This window comes from Tetrao urogallus (genome assembly GCF_951394365.1).
Source record: "Tetrao urogallus genome assembly, chromosome: 6".
Classification (NCBI taxonomy): Eukaryota; Metazoa; Chordata; class Aves; order Galliformes; family Phasianidae; genus Tetrao; species Tetrao urogallus.
The window spans coordinates 53,191,234-53,212,628 of record NC_136819.1 but is presented as its reverse complement, the minus strand read 5'-3'; the positions used below and the strand labels follow the sequence as shown (position 1 = coordinate 53,212,628).

The following is a 21,395-nucleotide window of genomic DNA, read 5'->3' as shown; positions in this document are numbered from 1 at the left end:
TCCCTGTTGTCCTAGGTGACAGCTGGCATCTATGCTGGCATCTTAGAGCAATATGCTGTCAAGCCAAGATGCAGCTGTTCATGCCAAAAGGTGAATGGGACAGTTGAAAGATGGGCCAATATAAGTAGGCAAACTACTAATCATTCATTGTCTTCACTGATGGCATTTCCAAATAAAAGAACTGCAGCAACAGAAACAGGGGAGAGAACTAGAAAATGACAAAATGTAGATGAGGGTGAGTTTGACTGAAAGAAAAGGCAGATCAATCTCTGGTATCATTTCAGAAATGGGATAATTTCTGGGTATTCTCATTTGCAGATTGGGATCAGTGCCAATCACATAAAACTGCCAAACACAGCAACAGAAGCTGAGGTAAGTAATGCAGTTGATAAAGAAAAATCATGTAATTTCAATTTCAAGCTAAGGGGGTAAAGTTATCTTTTTTTCGTAAAAAGGGAGGGAAAGACTGCTTGTCTGCAGATACTGACTCATGAAAGAAGAACAGGAACTGATGAGTTACTTGTTTTGTTGTTTTTTGTGGTTTTTTTTTTAAGAAAGCTAAAGCACAACTACATAAAATTTAGAAACTTTAGCAGATGTGTTTTTCAGAATAAAAAATGTGAGTCATTCATATGTTTTGGGTAGAAAAAAAAGTGTGTTCTGTGTCTTTTAATCCACATAGGGTTGTGTTGTTTTTACTTTCTATTAATCTTGCTTCAGTTTATCAGCCACTAGGTTTTTGGACTTTGCTTGTAGGTCCTCAAGTGCATCTCGTCTTTGAATGGAGACCCTGCTGTTCATGGCTTTATAGTGCAGCTGCCCCTTGACTCTGATAAACCTATCAATACTGAAAAAATAACCAATGCTGTTGCACCTGAGAAGGATGTAGATGGGTAAGCTGACATCAGCCCTAGAGAACATCACAGCTACTCCAGAATTAGACCTTTTTTTTTTTTTTTCCTTTTTTTTCTTTTCTTCCCTTCCCTATTAACAGGTAATTTTGAGATGAGACTGGGAACTTACTTGGCCTTTTTATTCTTTCAAAATACAGCTTAAGTAGCATCAATGCTGGGAAACTGTCTAGAGGAGACCTTGGAGACTGCTTTATTCCCTGTACTCCAAAAGGATGCATGGAACTTATCAGACAGACAGGTAAGGAGTTTTTCATTATTCACGAATGCAATAGTCTTCAGTGAGAGGAGAAATTATGCTGCAAGGCTGTCTCTCATGCAGAAACTTTTGTTGAATTGCCATGTTTCATCTCTGCCTTTTCAAATAGGAAAACAGCTAGTTTAAAGCAATGCAAAACCCAAAAGATAAGTAGTATCCTGAAAGATTGAGACACATACTGACCAATATATTCTAGAGCTACTGGAATGGAATGGAATGCAGAATGACATTTTATTTTTTCCTACCTTCCTGTGGTCCAGGCATCCAGGTTACAGGGAAAAGAGCTGTAGTGGTTGGTCGCAGTAAGATCGTTGGTGCTCCTATGCATGACCTGCTGCTCTGGAATCATGCAACAGTAACCACTTGCCATTCAAAGACCTCAACTCTGGCTGAGGAGGTAAGGGAAGGGATGGACTTGTAAGGCTGTAGTTATGTACTGCAAGCCAATGCTGCCAGCTGCGTGTTTTTGCCTGATGTTGTCTAAGTCACTGGGTCTGGATTGTTTTTCATCTGAAATAGTTTTCCAGTATTGTTCATTGAATGGTTGCATGAATCTACTGCTGTTGAAGGCCCTTCCTTAGGGGGTTGCAACTATAACAGTAAAATTACTATTATTTTTATTTGGGCAAGCACTGGGAATTCAGTCGTTCCTTCCTAATCTCCAAGTAGTGGCCTGCAAGACAGTGTATGTTTTTGTTTGTTTGTTTTTTCCCTAAAAAAATCCAAGTGATCTTCTACTTTCATGGCTAGGAAATGCTAGACCAAATTCCTTCCCCATGTTTTTTTTCTACTCTGTTTTCTATGACTGGGAGTTTGTACCATTTTCTTCTTTAGCAGTAAGAGTGATAGAAATAGTGTGTTGCTGTGCTGCCACCTACTTGAATTTTGTTGAGCAATCAACACTGCCAGGCTTTATAGGCAAGTATCAAAGCTGGAAAGGGGGTAGGTGTACTTGACTATAACTCAAATGCAAGATCAGAAACACTGTCTAAGATACAAATAAAAAAATCCAGGGGATAGCAGCTTCCTATTGATACAAATGAAGCAGCAGGGGAAGTAGCAAGGGGCTTTTGTCCAAGGTTGTGGTAGGAGCTTTGTGACCAGATCTGTCACTTTTGCTGATTACAGTCTGACCAAAACTGGTGCTGAATTACAATCAGCTTCCCCAGGTGTTGCATGTTACACAGTCCTGGATATGAAAACCACAACAATGCTGCCACAAATGAAGTGCAGCTTCCTGTCCTGTGTAGGGGTTGTTCTTGTCAGCTGTCTGATGAGTTCTGGGTGTATTTCCAGTAGTGAGAAGTAGATAATATGCAGCTTAATATGCAGGGATATTGGAAGGAAAGAAGATCAGAGTATGCAGAAGGCTTTCATCTAAAAGTACTGTGTATCATGCATTTGGGAATCATGGAAGAGTTCAAAGGAGGTTGTGAAGTGTAGACTAGCAACAGTTCAGGGTAGGAGCCTGAAAATAGGCTGCAATTTCTGGCTGTGGGAATTTGTCCTTGCCAAGAACTGTTAGCTACTTTTCATTGCTGATGATGCCCTTCCAGTCCTCTAGATGCAATGGGTGAGCACACAATTTCACTACAACTGAAACTGATTTAAATTGCTCTTGAAGCAGCTCTGCCTTTTTCTATTGTTTGTGATATAGAGTTGTTTGTATGGATATATGTTTTGATTTTTAGGTTGCTAAAGCTGATATCCTGGTGGTTGCAGCTGGCAAAGCTGAAATGGTGAAAGGTGAATGGATCAAACCTGGTGCAATTGTAATAGACTGTGGAATTAACCATGTGCCAGGTGCGTGGGTAATGTATAAAGAGTGGGGATTTATTTGTGTATAAATGCAGTTGCTATGTAAGTACATGGATACAGTTTCCTTGGTATTTCTAGTCCATATGGATTTATTTCTCATCTAAGTCTGTCTTAAGTAATGATGGCAACCCCTCTGAAGATTCAAGAATAAAACAAAGATGGTTTTGAAGTACTTTTATGAAGCAGATCAGTGATAGTTTTGTTTCTGCCATCAGTGAGACTGATTATCTGTAGAGAAAAGAGGAGGCCTATGTAGTATTACAACATAGTATGTATGTAATTTGCCACATCCATATAGCTAAATCCTGCTGCTGTTGTCACTTGTGAGCGTGCAGCTTTGCTGTCGTTAATTTGCACAGTTAGATCTCATTAAGCTGTTCTGTTTGAAACACGTAAATGGCAAGCAGCCTCTTAAAGTAGCTGTGGATTTGTTGAATCATAACATTAACTTCTTAGGTTTGAATGACTGTTGTCTTGAAACAAAGCAGGTGCTGCAAGAAAATTGGTGACAGTGGCTCTGGCGCAGAACAAAGTGCTTGAACATAATGGATTGGGGGTAGGGTTTCATTTAGCTGAGGAACAGGCAGTCTGGCAATTTCTGTTTTCACCTCATTTTAAATCCAAATTGCAGATATTCAATGATATGGAAAATTAGTCACCATCCAGCTATCTCTCTGCTACACCCACAGGGTTTTTAGAAGGTAGTTTTCATAATTAATCACTCATCTTGTTGCCATTTAATGGAATGTAAAGAAATTTCTGCTCAACAGTCTTATTCCTCAAAGATGACGTTGATTTGCGTTAAAAGCCATTAATCCTCTGTGTAATTAAAGCTTAAAAAAAAACCCAACTATCAGCTGTTGCTATTTGTTTGTTGAAATATTTCGTGCCAAGCTTCCCAAAGTTAGGCAGTTTGCCAAGAAGCAGAGTCTCTGTTGTTATTGGTGAAGCAGAGACGTCTGGGCACTACCCTGCTCATGTGTACCTTTGCATTTCTGACATGATGACTTTTTTTTCAGGCTTGATCTGAACTGTATCTCTGTGGTCACATCCCTGTTTCCTTGCAGTTTGCTTTGGCACTGCACCGAGGCCTGGGTTTCTTATACTGCCAGCCTACTCAGTGTTATATGCCAGTTTGTTTATGGCACTGTGTGAAGCTCACTGGTCAAGGCTTGACAGCATAGAGTTATCAGTGCTAGCCATGATGATGCTTTGAACAATGGGGAGATAAATAGCACAGTTGACATATGTCTTACCATAGCTTTAAGTGCACCCAGCTAGGTGCCTGCTGGGTGTACGTGTGATTGCAGCTGAAGAAAAGAGAAATCTCTGGATGTGCAGTTGTGGGATGCATCGGGCCTTGCATTTTACGTGTTACAGTTGAACAGAATTTCTTCCAGATCTCTCGGTAGAGAGAGAGTGAGAGAAGACTTCCTGAAACCTTTACAGAGAAGTGTGTCTTTTCTAAACATCATCGTATTTGTATTTCTCTCCTTACTGATGCAGGTGATTGCTAGTTCAGCAGGTGTTCTGAATGCCTTATTCCAGGCCTATAGGAGTTGCTTTGCCACTGGAATGAAGAGCATTGCAGGCAGAGAAGTTTCCCAGAGATGGCACGGTGTTTGAAGTGTCCCTCTGTGACTCCTGTTAGAGGAAGTGTTCCTATTCAGAGGATTCCTCTGTTATGGGATTTTGCAGCCCTAGCCAATAAAGAACTTTAAACAGCAGAATGTGAGAGCAGGGGAAGAGGACCTGCTTCTTTTGATTTCTGTGCCATGGTCTTCAAACACAAGAGGAGCCAGAAAGATGCTGGAGGAATCTTGACCTCATGATGTTTCAGAGTTCTGGGAATTGAGTTGGCACCACATGCCAATAAAACCAGATTGTATTGAATCTGTTGTCAGACATCCTATCCACATACCATGTACATTGGTATAATGTAGAAGTTTACAGTGTGAATATTCCCAGCTCTGATCTTACCAAAGTAGGACTGTAAATTAGTTCTGCAATTGGACCTGCAGCACCCCAGAGACAGAGATCATTGTGGCTGTTTGTTACATACATGTACGTGTGTCCTTCATCTCTCAGATCTCAAAGTCCTTGGATGCTGTCCGTCATATGTTCTAGCTAGCTGGGTAACCTACTGTACCAAAGAAGACACAGGCACAGGGAACAGTTATCTGTGTCACCGATGTTTTCTGTAACTCTGTAATTTAAGGCCAGAATGATCATAGAATCATAGAATCACTAAGGTTGGAAAAGACCTAAAAGATCACCCAGTCCAACCGTGATGAATGATGAATATTAAGAAGATAAAATTAATGGGAAGAAGCAGAAAGCACTGCATGTGAGGTTTTCCTTCAGAATGATTTTTTAAAAGTCACTGGATAACCTCTAAGTTGTTCTCAGCAGCACTTGGCATAAAGTGGGAATGCAGGGGCACGGACTTGGGGTTTATTTGGCTTGCGCTCATCACAGTGTCTGTCTTGTGTAGCAGATCAGGCTGTTTGTATTTGAAGTCATGTGTTTCATCACTTGATTTCTTCATTTTGAGGTCTGGAACCTTTCTGACTGGGGTGGTTGGTAAGCTTGCTTGGAATCCAAGGAAGAAAATATAATCATACTGTTTGCCTTTTGCAAACTTAATTAATCCTGCTGTCTGAGCCGGAAGGCCGGGCTGGTCTGCAGTTTGGGAAGTAAAACTTGACAGTTGCTGTAGAAACAATGTTAACAGCTGTGACTTAGTTCAAAGCTTGAACTTAAGGGAAAGTAAGTGTTGCTTAAAACACACCTTCAGTAGAACACCCAAACAACTGATTGTCAGTAACAGTGCAGCTGAACATCCCTGCGGATAGGAGCTGCTTTTGTTCCCTCTTGCATTTTACCACAGTAAGCTGTTAATGAGTTTGCTTTCTCTTACATTCTTCCTCCTCATCAAATGTATGCATGAATAGAACATAATCAATAACTTGAGCATACATTTGTGGTATGCAAGATAATATTTCAATTTAACAGTATTAAAATTTGTCATGTGTTTTTTCACACTGCTTAACATTTTCTCAAGGCCTGATACCTAAAATAAGGATCTGCTACTCCAGGAGAAACTTAGTTGCTTTTTTTGTTATACTGCGTCCATAACTGGTGAGTTCCTTAGATGATTCTCATAGTTTACAAATGCATTTTGTCTTTTTGTCTCCTATGGGTGACCTTAAATTTCATGTAGTACGGCAGGTGGTAGCATTTGTTTCTGCCAGCAAGGAGATTGTTCTGCTGGAGCTCTTTTAAGTCACCTGTGAGGTTGGTTTTGATGAGACTGTTCTCTGTGACTGTAGTATTTACCAGTCCATCGTTAAAATGGCAGTAAGTAAGAATTTCTGTCTTCAGTTTCTGTAAAGGTAGGTAATTTTATTCAATAGTAAGTTCTAGATTTCCTCCAAAACAGAACAGAGTAACTGTAAATCTTGGTTTTTGGAACAGCTACGTTCCTTTAGTGTCTTCTAGATCACTGATTCATATCTCCTTAATACTGAAAGTTTACTTTTGTCTTCAGAGCAGTACTGCAAGATTTGTGAGAGGGTGGTTAATGTGACATCTCTGTATGTCCTGTTTGTGTGCTCAGTATGCACAGATGTAAGATCTGGTCAATCAAATGCTTTGCTTCCCCCAGCTGTTTTGGAGTCTTCAGATTGCCTTGTGGCAATCTCAATTCCTTTGAGAAAATATTTGATCTTGTGAAAAGGGAGACCCTCTGATGTCTGGCTGATAATAAATGGCACTTAATGGGAAGATGTGGTGTATGAGCCCTGACGTTGTGGATGAAGCATGGTGATAACAGCTTCATCTTAGGGTGTTGTTTTGTTTTGCAGCTTCCTGTATACTTAGCTGCTGATTTGGTTATTCCAACAGAGGAAAGGACTTCTGCTTTAGTCACTGCTGTTCTCTCTGTGTAACTTATTCTTTCCTTAAATCCCCAGATAGCACAAAGGCCAGTGGAAAAAGAGTTGTAGGAGATGTGGCATATGCAACAGCAAAAGAGAAAGCTTCTTATATTACTCCAGTTCCTGGTGGTGTTGGACCAATGACTGTGGCCATGTTAATGCAGGTATGTGAACAGAGTGTGAGCCATCACAAGTCATCTCCTTTATGTTTGCTTTTGGGGTATATTGCTGCTGGCCATCAGCACACTAGGAAGAGAAGTTGGTGCTTCCTCCTTGCTCTTACAGAAGTTAGTGTTTGCAGACCGATGAAGAAGGTGAACATGAAGAAAATGTTAGGAAGAACAGCTGCCTTGTGGATTTTTGTATGTGCATGTGTGTTGTTTGGTTTTGTTTTTTTTTTTCTTAAACTGTACATTCTCAAAACTGTGAGAACTGCTTTGTTTGACAAAGCTCTGGATGTAATTCTAAAACTCTCCATAAGGTAATGGGGATAAGGAGGCAGAGGTTAGCAGAGGAAAGCTGCTCCCTCTGTTTATTTTGCTTAAGAGATGGTACTGACAAACAGCACTAAAAAAAAAAGCACAGTGAAAGTTGCTACATATATATATATTAATATTTATATATAAATAAAATATTTTGCAGGACTGGATTTTTTATCTATCAGTATCTCTACAGATCCAGGCAAATCTGTCTGTATTCCTCTCAAGGAAACTCAAAGCAAAACCTCATTCTGCATTGTTAGCAATAGTTATAAATTAAAGCACTTTATATTAATCCAAACTGAGATAAAGAGGAGGGGAAGACTCATATAAAGCTCTGTTAACCAACAAGGTTCCTACAGCAGTTGTTGCTGTAATGCCTTTTCATGCTTGATTTAGAGTACAGTGGAGAGCGCGCAGCGTTTTCTGGAGAAATTCCAGCCTGGAAAATGGAACATCCAATACAACCAGCTTACCCTAAAGATGCCTGTTCCAAGGTAATGCTTTCAGTGAAGTCAGTAGACAATATTCATGCGTTGTAATACTCACTTCTGTTGGCAAGTTTTGTATAATATAGGGCAAACAAGTATGTAGAGTGTAACTGGGGTTAGAAGTTTGGAGAGACGTAGAGAGAAAGCAGGTTGAGGTCTCCCAGGCGAGCAGAGCTAACCATCAGTGGTCCTGTGGCACATGCTGAACATAGGCTTGGGGAATCCTTAGAACATTCAGCTATGAATATGGTTTTCCACAGACGTTTTGTATGAGCTAGAGACTTGCTGACTCAGCGTGTAGCAGCTTTTCTATCTGACATGGCAAAAGCCTGGCGCCTTAAAGTGGGAGTTGGTAGAATCCACAAGGATTTGAAAATACGGAGAATATGATAGCAGAGCCTTACGTGGTATCTACAGAAAGTCATTCTTTTGTATAATTTTGCTTGTTTAATTTTGTTGTTGTTGTCCTCTGAAGGTACTTGTATTCTGCTGTAGCCAATATTGATGGAATTTACTTTTTTGTTATTAGGAAAGGGTGAAGCTTCCCTTTCAGAATGTAGATCAAGTGCTTTTGACTCATGCTGCCAAAAGCGGGACGTTTGTGAGAAGTCAGTAATATTTACTAATTGCCCTTGCTTTCTTTCTTTCAGTGATATCAAAATATCACAGTCATGCATACCCAAGCCCATTAATCAACTTGCAAAAGAAATTGGCCTTCTCCCTGATGAGATAGAGCTGTATGGCCAAACTAAAGCCAAGGTTCATCTGTCAGCTCTGAAACGTCTGAAGAACCAGCCTGATGGCAAATACGTCGTTGTTACTGGGTAGGTACTATGTTAACTAAGGAGACATCACTTACATGGTGTCAGGATGAAGAGAAATTTTGATAGTGTTGCTTGTCTTGTGGTAAGCAGACTGTATGAAGTACTGGCATTAATTGCAGTCAGTAGGTACCTGTATTATGCCTGTAACTGTTTTGAGGCTTACCTACTATAGTAGCTTCATTGTATCTGGTGTACTTTCTCACTGCAGGATTACTCCCACACCTCTGGGAGAGGGGAAAAGCACCACCACCATAGGTCTTGTTCAAGCCTTAGGAGCACACCTTCACCAGAATGTCTTTGCTTGTGTTCGGCAGCCATCTCAGGGGCCAACTTTTGGTATAAAAGGTATGAGCTGACTAAATGAAGGGAAGATAGCAGGATGAAAATCTTTGAATGCTGCACTGTAGTTTTACATAATTCCCAGTTAGGATGGCATTTCTTTAAGAAAGAAAAACCTTGGTAAGTTCTTCAGTGCTTTCTCAAGTGCTATGCTGGGACATTAAGCTGCCTTCTTAAAGTCATAATGGAATACATATATTACCACCCTGAGCTAGAGAGACCTTTATTTGCATGATTTGACTGTTGTCTTTCCATAGGAGGAGCTGCTGGAGGTGGCTATTCTCAAGTTGTTCCCATGGAAGAGGTAATTGTTTATACAAAGTCTCATTGCACAGTTAGTTTGCAGACCTTGAAGAAATATTGCAGTCAGATAACTTAATATTTTTTTTATACTTCCCGGAGTAGCATTGCAAGAATGATTGCTTGATTTCAGCAAAGCTTTTTTAGAAAATGCACTTCTTTGTTTCAGAAAAGTGTCTGCATGGTCAGGGAATTTCACGGAACTGAGAATTCCCTGTCCCTCTGTTCCCTCCCCTCTTCTGCCCCAAATTACTGCATACCCTTGAGCAGAGTACATCCTGTACCTCTTTTTCCCAGCGCTGAAATTAAGATTATAATGACTTAATATGTTTTGGAAGCATATTAAATAGTTCTGTCAGCAAGAGTGGTCGTTGACTCCTTCTGTGAGCTATTTTGGTCTGCTTGTGTTTTAGATTACTGACATGGAATGGGAAAAGGGAAAATGCAAATCAATAACGCCAAGACCTGAGCCTGTGGGTGACTGGCACTGCAGTGCTTTTTTTTCATGTGACTTGGCAACAAGTGAAATCCTCTCTGGGGGCAGGGAACTGACAGGCACATGTAGCTCGTGCTCTTGTGCATCCCCCAACTCTCTTGTAATTACCTGTAGAATCTTGCCTTTGTCTTGTGCACTATTGGTTGACAGAGGACAGTTTTTGGAGGAAAAGCAAAAATGATCAAAAGTGCTGTTTGTTCCTATTGGTGCAGCAAGTCCAGAGAAGATTTGATGGGGGATGGGGGAAATGAAAAAATGTTAAGGAGGCAGATGATTGATTTAGTCATGTGCCAAAAGCATGTGTGAATGATAAATGTGACAGTAACAATAATCTCCTCCTGTTTGAGAGTGTTAGTAAGAGAAGATAAAAGACTGGGGCGTGTGCAGCAGTGGGAGACAGACCCACACTTGAAATAAACTGGCTGAAAGCTGCCCAAAGAGGTTGTGGATGCCCCATCCCTGGAGGCATTCAAGGCCAGGCTGGATGTGGCTCTGGGCAGCCTGGTCTGGTGGTTGGTGACCTGCACATAGCAGGGGGTTGAAACTAAGTGATCTTTGTGGTCCTTTTCAACCCAGGCCATTCTGTGATTCTGTGATACACAGAAAGGACTTCAAGTAGAAGTCCTTTCTACCACATGGTAGAAAAATACGTTGTGGTCTTGTGGGAGTATTTTAATTGTGCATGACTCCAAGTAGTAACGTTTTATGATATAGTAGATGCAATAATGACCTTGATATCAGATGTTTCTGCATGCAGCTTTCATCCCAGAAAACTATTAGCAAATGAGACATTTTTCAATGATGACTGTAGAGCTGAGGTAGTAATAATTGGTTCTTATTGCATATATGTAGAATAAGAAAAATTGGCGTTTCCTGGTTAGGATTTATAATTGCTGTGTGACTAGTTCCACTCTGGCTTTTTTTGCTGTTTGGTTTATAAGACCACAGTAGCAGAGCTCTGACACAGTGGTATCATAGTCTTCTGTCATACCACTTTATTATTGTCAATTTTTCATCTTCCTCCTGTGCTGCACTGCTACAGATAAAAAGAATCATCTTAACAGCAACCTTTCCTTCTCTGCCCTAATACAGGTTTGTCAAATAAACTCTATATCCAAAATCTTTTTTCAGTATAGCTACAGTGCAGGAAGAAAACTCACGTAGACAAACCCACTCAAACCATTTTTTAACGAGATAGAACCTAGAAAATTACTAGCGTTGTCACTGTGTAGTATGTGGTCTGCAAGGCCTGCCTACAGTACTGTGTGTGAGTGGTTAGCTTATGCAGAGCTCTTTGCAACCACAGTTTTATTGCTAGCACCACCCAAGGTTGCTGGCTTGAATTTAGCTCAGATGTGTTTGTGGGAGCAGCAGGAGCTTTAGCTAAGGTATGTGTGAAGCCTGTTGTGCAAGTGATGTGAGTGGGTCAGAAGGAGGGGGAAGGAGGAGCAATGCAGATATGCCGTACCATGTTGTTCTCAGATATTAAGGAATGGTTCTTGTGGGGAAAAAAAAAAAAAAAAAAAAAAAAAAAATCGTATTTGGAAGCTCTGTTCTGGAAGTTTGTAAAATGACATAAATGTGGGGGAGGCATTTTTCTGTTTTAGAGAAATTCTTTCCTCACTTCCACACGCTGCACTGAGCAATCTCTTCCCCCTCCACCCTCACTCGCTTTAGTGTTGCTATTAATATGTCTCTTTCCACCTGTCTACGATGTATTGAAATATATGAAAATTGCAGCAAGATGAGATAAGCGATGTGTTCTGTGTCCTTCAGTTTAACCTTCACCTCACCGGTGACATCCATGCTATCACTGCAGCGAACAACCTGGTTGCTGCTGCTGTGGACACACGTATATTCCATGAGCTAACTCAGAGCGACCAGGTAGGATCCTTTCTTGTGGTGTATTTCAACCCATCTTATTCTGGTCAAGATGTTTGGGGTGTGCCAGCAGTACTAACTGTATATTTTGTTCTGCCAGGCCCTCTATAACCGTTTGGTGCCTTCTGTCAACGGAGTCAGGAAGTTCTCAGAGATTCAAATCCGAAGACTACAAGTAAGTTCTCTAGTTTCACACTGGTTTCTGATTCAGTTCCACTTACTCCGCCTTTATTCTGAGTTTGGTTACGAAAACATTTGTGTTGCTCTGTAGGTCACAGAATCACCTAGGCTGAAAAAGACCTTCAGGTTCATAGCCTGACTTATGGAGTAGCCCCATCAATAAACTATGTCCCTTAGTGCCATGTCTGCTTACCTCTTAAATACCTCCAGGGATGCATATTCCACCATTTCCCTAGGCAGCCTGTTCCAGTGCCTAACCAACCTTTCCACAAAGAAATTCTTCCTAAAAGCCATTTTAAACCTCTCCTAGCTCGGCTTGAGACTGTTTCCTTGCACCCTATCACTTACCATCTGACATAAGAAACTCACTAGACCAACCAACAACTGGATTGTCATTCTGATAGCATTTATTTTCTGCATCAAGCGTGCAAAAGTCTGGTAGCCCATGTTACAGCACGAGTAACAATGAGATGAAGCTTCAAGGGGAAGAGTCGTTGATTTGACTTGTTATATGCTGTGTGAGTAACACAGTGGGAAGAAGCAGAGAGATTAGTGCCCTTTGTAATAGTGACAATTTAGTGTTCTTAATGTAGTTTCAGAGACCAGCATTAGTCTTTGTCCGTTACAGTCAGCTACAGATAAAGATGAATAATTCCTGTTCATGTGACAGCCGTATAGATAATGCAGCACCAAAAAGACAGTTTACAAAATTCAGCAAAAAGAGAAGGTAAAGATTTTCTTGTCTTATCCAGATTGAGCAAGCAGGAAACAGAAGAAAAAATGTGCGTCCCCTACATCCCTTACTACTTGGCTCAGGAAAGAGAATCTCAGTTAAATGAGTACATCTACCATTGAATGTTGGACCCTGAGCAGGTCACAGTTCCTCAGTTCTCAGTAATGAATGTGAACCTGTGTGTCCCTGGCCTCTTAAAAAATGAGGAACAAGAGTAGTTTTGCATTGGGCTTAACCTTCTGGCTAGAAGGACAAAATAGGACCTGCTAAGCTTATTCCAGGAACAAGCCTGTTTGAACGGTATTCGTGCTCTGTCTGTTGCCCACTTGGAGGCCAGGACCAGTAGAATACTTAGGAAGATAAAACTCTGATTTATTAATTAGCTATAATTTTTCTACCATTAGAAAATACATGGCTTGCTTCACTGCTGAGCAAAGTAGCTCTGTCACGTGGCTTGGTAGACTGTAAGGATGCTAATACTCGAGAAAGAGGATCTTTTTCATGGTACGGTGGGGATTTGTTTGTTTGTTTTTAATGATGTACTTGAAGAGGAAGAGAACAGACCTCTTTCTTCCCTGCTGTTCTTCTGGAGAAAGTAGGGCTTAGCTGTCTATTTAATTAAAAAAGGCTTGTTCATTCATAAATCAACTCAATCGTTTTCCTCATTTCTAAGCTAGCACTTGTATCAGTCTTGAGATAATTCTTCTCTCAATTAAGCAACTTGGCAAACTGCCCATCCTCTCAGTATGTTCAGGATCAGCTTTCTGGGATGCTGACAGCCTTGTGATCGAATTGTTTAATTCCTCCTTTGTGCTGCTTAACCAGTGTGCTGAGAGCCGTGTCTTCAAATATGTATGGCTGTGTGCAGTGACCCTAGGCAAACTAATGAGAAATGGATGTAAGCATGTGAAACTAATGATTAGAACAAGGCATGTAAGAAACTGCAGAGCTTTCTTTCTTTCTTATGTTTGCTGTAGATGCCTTGCACAAAATTAGGTGACAGGCTGCCCTGACGAGCTCTATTATCTGCACTGCCATTTGCTAGTTGGCAAGCAGCAAGTTCTGCTTCCAGATTTACGCTGATATGGATCAATTTATGTTGTTGTGGGCTTGAAAGGACGCTGGTAGGGCATTTCCTCCTTATTTCTGAATATTCAGGTGCTGCTGCCAAAGGCCAATTGTTGTAGTGAAAGGTTCATTTCTCTAAATCTTTTCATGATACTTTATAATTATTATTATTATTCTTTCCTCCCACAGAAATTGGGCATTAGCAAAACTGATCCTGCAGCCTTGACAGGGGAGGAAGTAAACTTATTTGTGAGATTGGACATCGATCCGGCCACCATAACGTGGCAAAGAGGTACAAGAACCATTGAATTATAGTATTGCTAAAAAAAAAAACAGCACCAGAACTTATCAAATGAAGTTGCAAGTACAGAAAGAACAAAGTTTTCTGGGATAAAGGGAAGCAAAGCAGTTCTGGTCTATCTGTTTGGTGGGATGGGTGCCTGCAGATGGGATCCTATTTCTAAAGGGTTTGACACCAGGACTTGAACCTTAATCTTTGAGAGTTCAGACTGGGCCTCACTAATTGGTGCAAGTTTCTGCTTGTGGTATTGATGGTCACTGAGAGAGTTTTCAGTTTGGCAACTGTAGCACACAGTCTTTCTGCCTGCACACTTAAGAAAGCGCTGTGAACAAGGAGAGGCTACTGCTCTGGAATTAAACTGAGTTTTAGTCTGCCCAATGGCTCTCTTGGGGACTGACAGCAGAAAAAGGCTCAATGTTTTTTAAAAACATGTTTAAAAATACCTGAAGTAAGATCAATCTCTGGTCTTACTGAATTAATATTTCACTCATGAAAGGAATTTCAGATGGGGAGGGTGGGGCGAAGGTGATTTAGACCCCAAGAGTATTGCTTTTCCTTCTTTTTATGAAAATACAATCTGAAATTACTCTCCAAAACTTGCTTCATAACTTATAATGGAACTGAATTAGTCTGCCTCATGGGAAGTATTTAGAATTTTTCAAGAAGCTCATTACAAAAAAATAAAAAATAAAAACAAAACAAAAAAACCCAGCAAATTTAAGCCATGATCATTTGTGGCTTCAAGGGTAATTTGAAGTTATATTAAATATAAATTCAAGGGTAATTTGGAGTTATAGGGAACGTCATTAAGTAGTAGAATCTGACCGTTTTATCCTTTCATTTACAAAATGATAATTTCATTTCTTTTTTCCATAGTAATTTCCTGATTTCATTTTGACTAATAATGGTGAAAAAGAAATTGGAAACCAGCAGCTCCTTTTTTCAAAGAGGTTTTGGATTTGTGGTTATTGAGCACACAGGGAGGTAGACTTCTGGGTGCAGTGCAGTCTGCACTGACTGTGAGCATCTTAACATCGTTGCAGTTCAGCTGGAGAGCATGGTGTCCCACGCTGCCATCCTCTGTTCATGGCCTATCTAGCCAAGAGTTTGTGGTGGTATATAGATGTGGTTTAGGTCATGCAGTGTGACTTCTTATATCTTTCTTTCTTCATCCTCACAGTACTGGATACAAATGACAGGTTCCTTAGGGGAATCACTATTGGACAGTCTCCAACAGAAAAAGGCTTTTCACGAACGGTAATTATTCTTTCTTGCATCTTTTAAAAAAGCACTTTGAAAAGCATGATCCTGAAGTAAATTTCTTCAATTCCAGATGTTTGTCTTACTGGTACCTTGTAAAAGAGACAGCAGAAAGTCTCTTTGACCAAGCAGTTAAACTTGCTATCAGTGCAATGTATAGTTTTAATATCTGTTCTTTTCATACCTTTCTTGATTGTTGGATTCCTGAATTGGGATGGCTATGGTGTAGTAACAGTGACATATGAATGCTCTCTACAAATATGGTGCCTGGCAATTGCTAATCTTATGCAGTGCACGTGCTTTGGGTGGGATGCATCTGGCCCTAATTTAACACCATATCTGAGCTTGTTATCTAGATACATTGCATATGTAGAAAAATAGGCAATCAGGACCATGATTTCTTTCATCCTTTAAGTAACTGTCAAATTAGTAGTTCAGATGAGTTGTGCCCAGAGAAGCCTCTTTTTATTCATCAGGAAAGGTCTCTAGGGTGCCTAACTTCAATGGAGGCATTGTGTTATATCAGATGTATTCTACCCTTCATTTGCTATAGAACCAGTTGCTGGTTTTCATGTTGTTTTTTTTTTTTTTTTCCTTTGTCTTATACTGTACTGTTTAGCAATGGTTAAATGTGAGTTAGTAAGCTCAGTCTTCAAAAATGTATTGTTGGTGTTAATGTTCTTACATGAATCACCAGTTTTGTGCCAGGATGGAGTCATGTAACAGCAATGAAGTGAGTGTATCTTACTTTAATTTGCAGAAAATAATCTGATTTGAAACTTTGAATTTAAATTGCGTATATTTTGAGAGTAACATTTTAGATTTGTTCTCATGGATGTATGTCTGTATTTATTTCTTATTATAATGGTGATAACTGACTTCTTTTTTCCACCCCAAGAATTTGAGTAAGGTAAAGATTTCTGCTGAGGAATCTCGATGAATTCACATCTTTATTCGTCTCTTGAAGGCTCAGTTTGACATCACAGTGAGCAGTGAAATCATGTCAGTTTTAGCACTCTCTGACGGCCTGGATGACATGAAAAAGCGGCTGGGCAGAATGGTAGTGGCTTCCAGCAAGAGAGGAGAACCGGTTACAACAGATGACCTTGTAAGAGAGCTATTCCATTCTTGAATGCTAACTTTCTTCTATTACTTCTGAAAGTCCTTGGATTGAAAATATTGAGATGGTTCTGTATGGTTACTACGTAGAATATTAGAGATGAAATGTTAGTCTCTGGAGTTAGTAAAGGATTTCTTCTTCAGCGTGGCTACCACCTTACACAGAGACTGTGCATACATGTGTTTTGGGCAGGGACAAAGGGTTCTGTGCAATGTACTGTGTATCAAATCAAAACTAGCACTGTAGGAATTAAGGAGGAGTACATGGTGGCTTTTAAATAAAAAAAAGCCTATTTACAAATGAGAAGAATTCAGAATGCATCCTGCTGGCCACCTGATTTATTTATTTTTTTTTAAAGCTTCCTGGAGAAAGGAAAACATAAAGCAGGGACAAAGCCTGGTGCAAATTTAATTACAGATGATGAGGCATCTTATGCTGAGAGACTGTGAATACTATAAAAGTCAAACTTGTGGAAGGTTTCCATAAGGCAGCCTTTGTGAGAGGCACAAATCTATTTGCACTGAATGAAATGTTTAATTTAACAGAACTAGTGATGTCTGTTACCAGTATGTAGTTATAAGCAACAGTGCCAGCTGCAGCACTGTCTTGCAACTGTCCACGTGCAGTTCTTGAAACATCTGTGGAGTGTATCAAGTCAGTTAGAACTCTCCCATGCCGTGCTTCAGCATTGTTCAGGGGGTAGCTTGTGCTCCAGGTGCTTTTTCCAATATTCTGTAGGTAACAACCCTTTGTGGAGAAGGTGAAGGGAACTGAGCTCTGTATGTGAACTGTGCCCTGTCACTTCGCTTCAAGACAGAACACGGGCTCAGGACCGTTCCACTAGTCAACAGAGGAGCACTACTGGTCTTCTGTTGTATGTTTTTGTTTTATGTTCATCCCACAGTAACTCTGAGAAGCAGTTGATGGGCACTATGGCCTGACTGTGGACCTTCAGCAAAAGAACTAGGCTGGGCAGCACTTATCTGTAAAGTGTCTTGATGTGAGACATTTGTTGGGCGTGAGAAGGAGCACGTACCAAAGTTCTGTAGGTAGCTTTGAGATTTTAATTCCTGATGCTAATGTGCTGTCATGCTTTAACCTTAAGTACCAGAGTTAACTCCCCATTCTGGAAAACAGAAGTCACTCCTGCTGCCCGTCAATGGTGGGAACTTGTGTAGGGAGTTGCTTTATGAGTTTCACATGGGATCTAAGACTTGTAGTTTTTAAGGCTTTTTTTCCTCTTTTTTTAAATTTTTGTGTGCTGTAACTGTGGAGTGGAGGATGATAGCAGGTCTGTCCAACAGGTCCTCAGGTTTTGCACATTTTTGCAGGTGGTGGGCATTGGCTTGCTTGGTTAGGACTGTGTTTCATACCTCTCATACCGGCCAGAACATGGTGATTGTAGAGACCAGACTGACACAATCAGATATCCAGATCCTTCTGCTGTGATATAACCAGTATCACGAGGGCCAGTATCAAAGGATCTGGGGAGAAATGAGGAATCAAAAACTGACTCTGGGTTTTCAGAGAAGAAGGTGTATTGAGGTGCTATTGATTGACAGGCCTGAAATGTCATCATGGAAATCTTGCTCTGTATCTTTCATTATTCTAGAGATGACTGAAGTTTAAAGCTTATCCATTAAATGTTAACTAAGCTTTCATGTAGCAAGATTGAGACTAATGAAACATAGCAGTGAATGTCTTTAAAAAAAATATAGATATATAATTGAGTGCTGCAATTCAATTGACATTAAAAGGGAAAAAGAAATTGTCTTGAAAAACTTTCCCTGCTTTTTGCCATTGAATGGGGTGCAGGAAAACATGTGTACCCAAGGGTTACTTTCTCACTGCTCTTCCTTTCTCACCTCATTGTAGCATTGAAAGAGCAGTTTGTCTTCACTGCTAAGCAAGGTCATAATGGAAGAGGCTGCATTCAGCAGAAATCAGCAATTGCTGCATATTGTGCAGCAACTGCTGGTTGTGTTCCTGCAGGCTCGCCAGAAGGTCTCGACACAGCATAGGAACTGTCTCAGTACATCTGGAAACTGATAGCTGTCTTTGCTTTTTCTTTTAGGGAGTGACTGGTGCTCTGGCTGTCTTGATGAAAGATGCTGTTAAGCCAAACCTCATGCAGACGCTAGAGGTGAGCACGGATGATTTCACTCTGTGTTCTCAGAAGCAAGGAGCATCTGGTCAAGCTCATTCATCACAGTCAGTGTGGACTTACTCTGTTTAGACTTAGAAGCTTATTGTGGTTTCCTACCTAAGATTCAGGTCTGCCATCAGCATGTGGATGGCCCTGGGGAAGAGCAGTACCTTGCTGTGCCTGTTTTGTTGAGCAATGTCAGGAAATGTTTTGAAAATCTAGATGGTATGGGTGCAAGAGATTGGCAGAGTTGCTAAGATTTAGCCATCCATTTCCTAAGTGGGTTAAGATCTCCACTTCTGCAGATTATGATAATCCAGTTGGTGATGCAGCCCTTAGTACTGATAACGAATATTTAATCAGAAGGCTTTAAGATCTGTTTTCTAAGAACTTCTTTTTTTAAGCTTCAGGTACTGTAGTGCTTAGCTCCTGAAATGATGCACATGTGCAAAATGTTACCCTCTGATTTTCTTTATTTCTCTTTGCCTCCCTCACCCTCCTCCATTTCCTAGGGAACCCCTGTGTTTGTTCATGCGGGACCTTTTGCCAATATTGCACATGGGAATTCTTCAGTGTTGGCAGACAAAATAGCACTGAAGCTTGTGGGTAGAGAGGGTTTTGTTGGTAAGTATGTGATATTTGTTTGTTTTTCAGGAAAAAATTTCCTCTTTTTTTTTTATCGTGACTACCTTTGCTGTTTTTCGGTCTTTTTCTGTCCCAGAAGAAACCTCTGATTTCCGTAATCAGAGCACTGATTTCTCTGCCCAACATCCTCTCACAAACTTCTATGTTGTTGGTTTTTTTTCCTATTGCAGTTACAGAAGCAGGATTTGGTGCAGACATAGGCATGGAGAAATTCTTTAACATTAAGTGTCGTTATTCTCATCTCCGGCCTAATGTGGTGGTGTTGGTTGCAACTGTCCGAGCTCTGAAAATGCATGGAGGAGGGCCTGCAGTAAGTAGTAAACAAGGTTTTATTTAGGTCTGAGGGGCTTTTGTTCCAGTCCAGCCACCTAAAGCTCTGTAGGGTTTGATTTGCTTATAATTGTCTTGAGATTTACAGTAATCCATATGTCCCTTGCAAGCTGCTTCGCTGTAGTATGTTACTTATACATACTGGCTCATCTTATGTTCCCAAAGACGTATGCTGGGGCACATTTGTATTTGCTGTCATCATAATCTTAGTTTGTTGTACTGTGAGAACATCTTGGCAGTCTTTTTTTTTTCTCTTAGAAAAAAAAAGGATCAGGCTGGAGTAGAACAGTGTATCTTGATGCAGTTTAATAAGAATCAAGTGCAAATTGTCAGAATAAAAATCTTGTCGGGTACCCCCCCCCATTTATTTTATTATTATTTTTTAAATTCACTCTCCAGGTCACTGCTGGGATGCCCTTGCCAAAAGAGTACACGGAAGAGGTAATGTTATCTTCATTAGCTGTTGTGTCAGTTGACCAATTAACTGTAGTCGTTACACGACATTATCATTCAGTGCACGTGTGGATAGCTAGTGTGTGTCATTTCTGTAGCTAGCAGGGAAATGCTTCCTTGTACAAGCTTTAATGTTCTTTTTTCTTTTTTGTTCTAATGCTGTTACTTTGGCTCTGCTCTTTCAAGCATTTATTGTACTTGACCTAGCCAGCACTCAGAGCCTTCCTTTTCTCCTGAGCTTGCATAATTGTCTCTGCGCTCAATTTTTCATAGTGATGTCTGCTCAGTGTCCCTTGACCCTCTCAGTATAGAGTGATTGCCCTGCTGAAATATTGTCTGAAAATATTCGGAGTGCCTGTCTAATTACTCCCTTCTTAGCAGCGGCAGTTTTGTTTCCCCCCTGCCCTTCTTTTTGCAAGCAGGGAGGAAAGTGAACTAAATCTGCTTCTGTCCTTCTGCCTCAAATAGTTATGTACACTTGGGTAATTGATCTGGTTCAGCTTTTTCACTTCCAACGCTCCTCTATGGATTACTCTTTTGACAAGATGGGATGAAATGTCTTCCATGAATAATCTCTGATGCTGTAAAATGTAAATATATATAAAGTGAAAGCTGTTATCACAAACTTCAAACAAATGTCACGAAATTCACTGCTAATGATATTCAATACATGAAGACGGATGTGTCATAGAGAAAAGTGAGGTTTTACTGTGAGGAGGTAATGAGCATAGTATTGACTTAATAACAAAAAATGATCGTGGTTTCTCCTACCTTGATTTTCATCTTCAGCTATAAAGTTATTAGAAACATTCATTCCTTTTCCTGTTTTCCATGCAAGACCATGCACTGGTCCTAAGTGTTCAGAAAGCAGCTCTGAAATTTTGCCTTTGTGGTTTCCGTTCCTGTTTTGGCACTTAAATAATGAGCTATGGATGCAGTGGATTTGGAGCAAAGGTTTCACTGTCTCTCATAAAATCTATGTTGTTTTTTTGTTGTTGTTTTTTTTTTTTTTTTTTTTTTTTTTTTTTTTTTTACAGAATCTTCAGCTGTTGGCAAAAGGTTGCAGTAACCTAAGCAAACAAATCCAGAACGCTCGGCTGTTCGGTGTCCCAGTAGTAGTGGCTGTCAATGCTTTCAAGTAAGTGAGCTGGGCTGTGGAACTGATGCATGAGAATAAAATGGTGGCACTTTTTATGCTACATTTAACACGCTGTCTTGTTTTCAGCACTGTCAACGTGTTGTGTGCAGAAAGCAGCATTCTGCAGTGCTTGAAGATACTGAATAAATAGTGGAGCTCTGCTCAGTCATTTCAAATGCATCCTCTAGTTTAGTTTAGCTTAGGATCTTGTGATCGATGACTGATGTGCCACTGCTTACAGCCGAACTGTTCTGTAGACAAAAGGTGCCTGTGACAATATGGAAT

General features: G+C 40.3%; 1 protein-coding gene across 2 annotated transcripts in view; it reads left to right on the top strand.

Moving 5' to 3' along the window:
- Positions 1 to 21,395, top strand: part of MTHFD1 (methylenetetrahydrofolate dehydrogenase, cyclohydrolase and formyltetrahydrofolate synthetase 1) — a gene marked incomplete at both ends in the record, with an annotated part of 37,086 nt that overhangs the window by 8,831 nt on the left and 6,860 nt on the right. The window contains 20 exons of one of the 2 annotated variants that reach the window (XM_079536645.1): positions 319 to 372; positions 757 to 893; positions 1,052 to 1,152; positions 1,431 to 1,567; positions 2,862 to 2,973; positions 6,963 to 7,090; positions 7,805 to 7,902; positions 8,547 to 8,720; positions 8,929 to 9,065; positions 9,317 to 9,363; positions 11,632 to 11,739; positions 11,837 to 11,911; positions 13,907 to 14,009; positions 15,199 to 15,275; positions 16,246 to 16,386; positions 18,473 to 18,541; positions 19,057 to 19,168; positions 19,360 to 19,499; positions 19,919 to 19,960; positions 21,010 to 21,110. In XM_079536645.1, the coding sequence (XP_079392771.1) occupies positions 319 to 372; positions 757 to 893; positions 1,052 to 1,152; positions 1,431 to 1,567; positions 2,862 to 2,973; positions 6,963 to 7,090; positions 7,805 to 7,902; positions 8,547 to 8,720; positions 8,929 to 9,065; positions 9,317 to 9,363; positions 11,632 to 11,739; positions 11,837 to 11,911; positions 13,907 to 14,009; positions 15,199 to 15,275; positions 16,246 to 16,386; positions 18,473 to 18,541; positions 19,057 to 19,168; positions 19,360 to 19,499; positions 19,919 to 19,960; positions 21,010 to 21,110 (2,093 nt within the window). Of the gene's footprint in view, positions 1 to 318; positions 373 to 756; positions 894 to 1,051; positions 1,153 to 1,430; positions 1,568 to 2,861; positions 2,974 to 6,962; positions 7,091 to 7,804; positions 7,903 to 8,546; positions 8,721 to 8,928; positions 9,066 to 9,316; positions 9,364 to 11,631; positions 11,740 to 11,836; positions 11,912 to 13,906; positions 14,010 to 15,198; positions 15,276 to 16,245; positions 16,387 to 18,472; positions 18,542 to 19,056; positions 19,177 to 19,359; positions 19,500 to 19,918; positions 19,961 to 21,009; positions 21,111 to 21,395 lie in introns of both variants that reach the window. The other variant, XM_079536644.1, reaches the window with a different exon arrangement.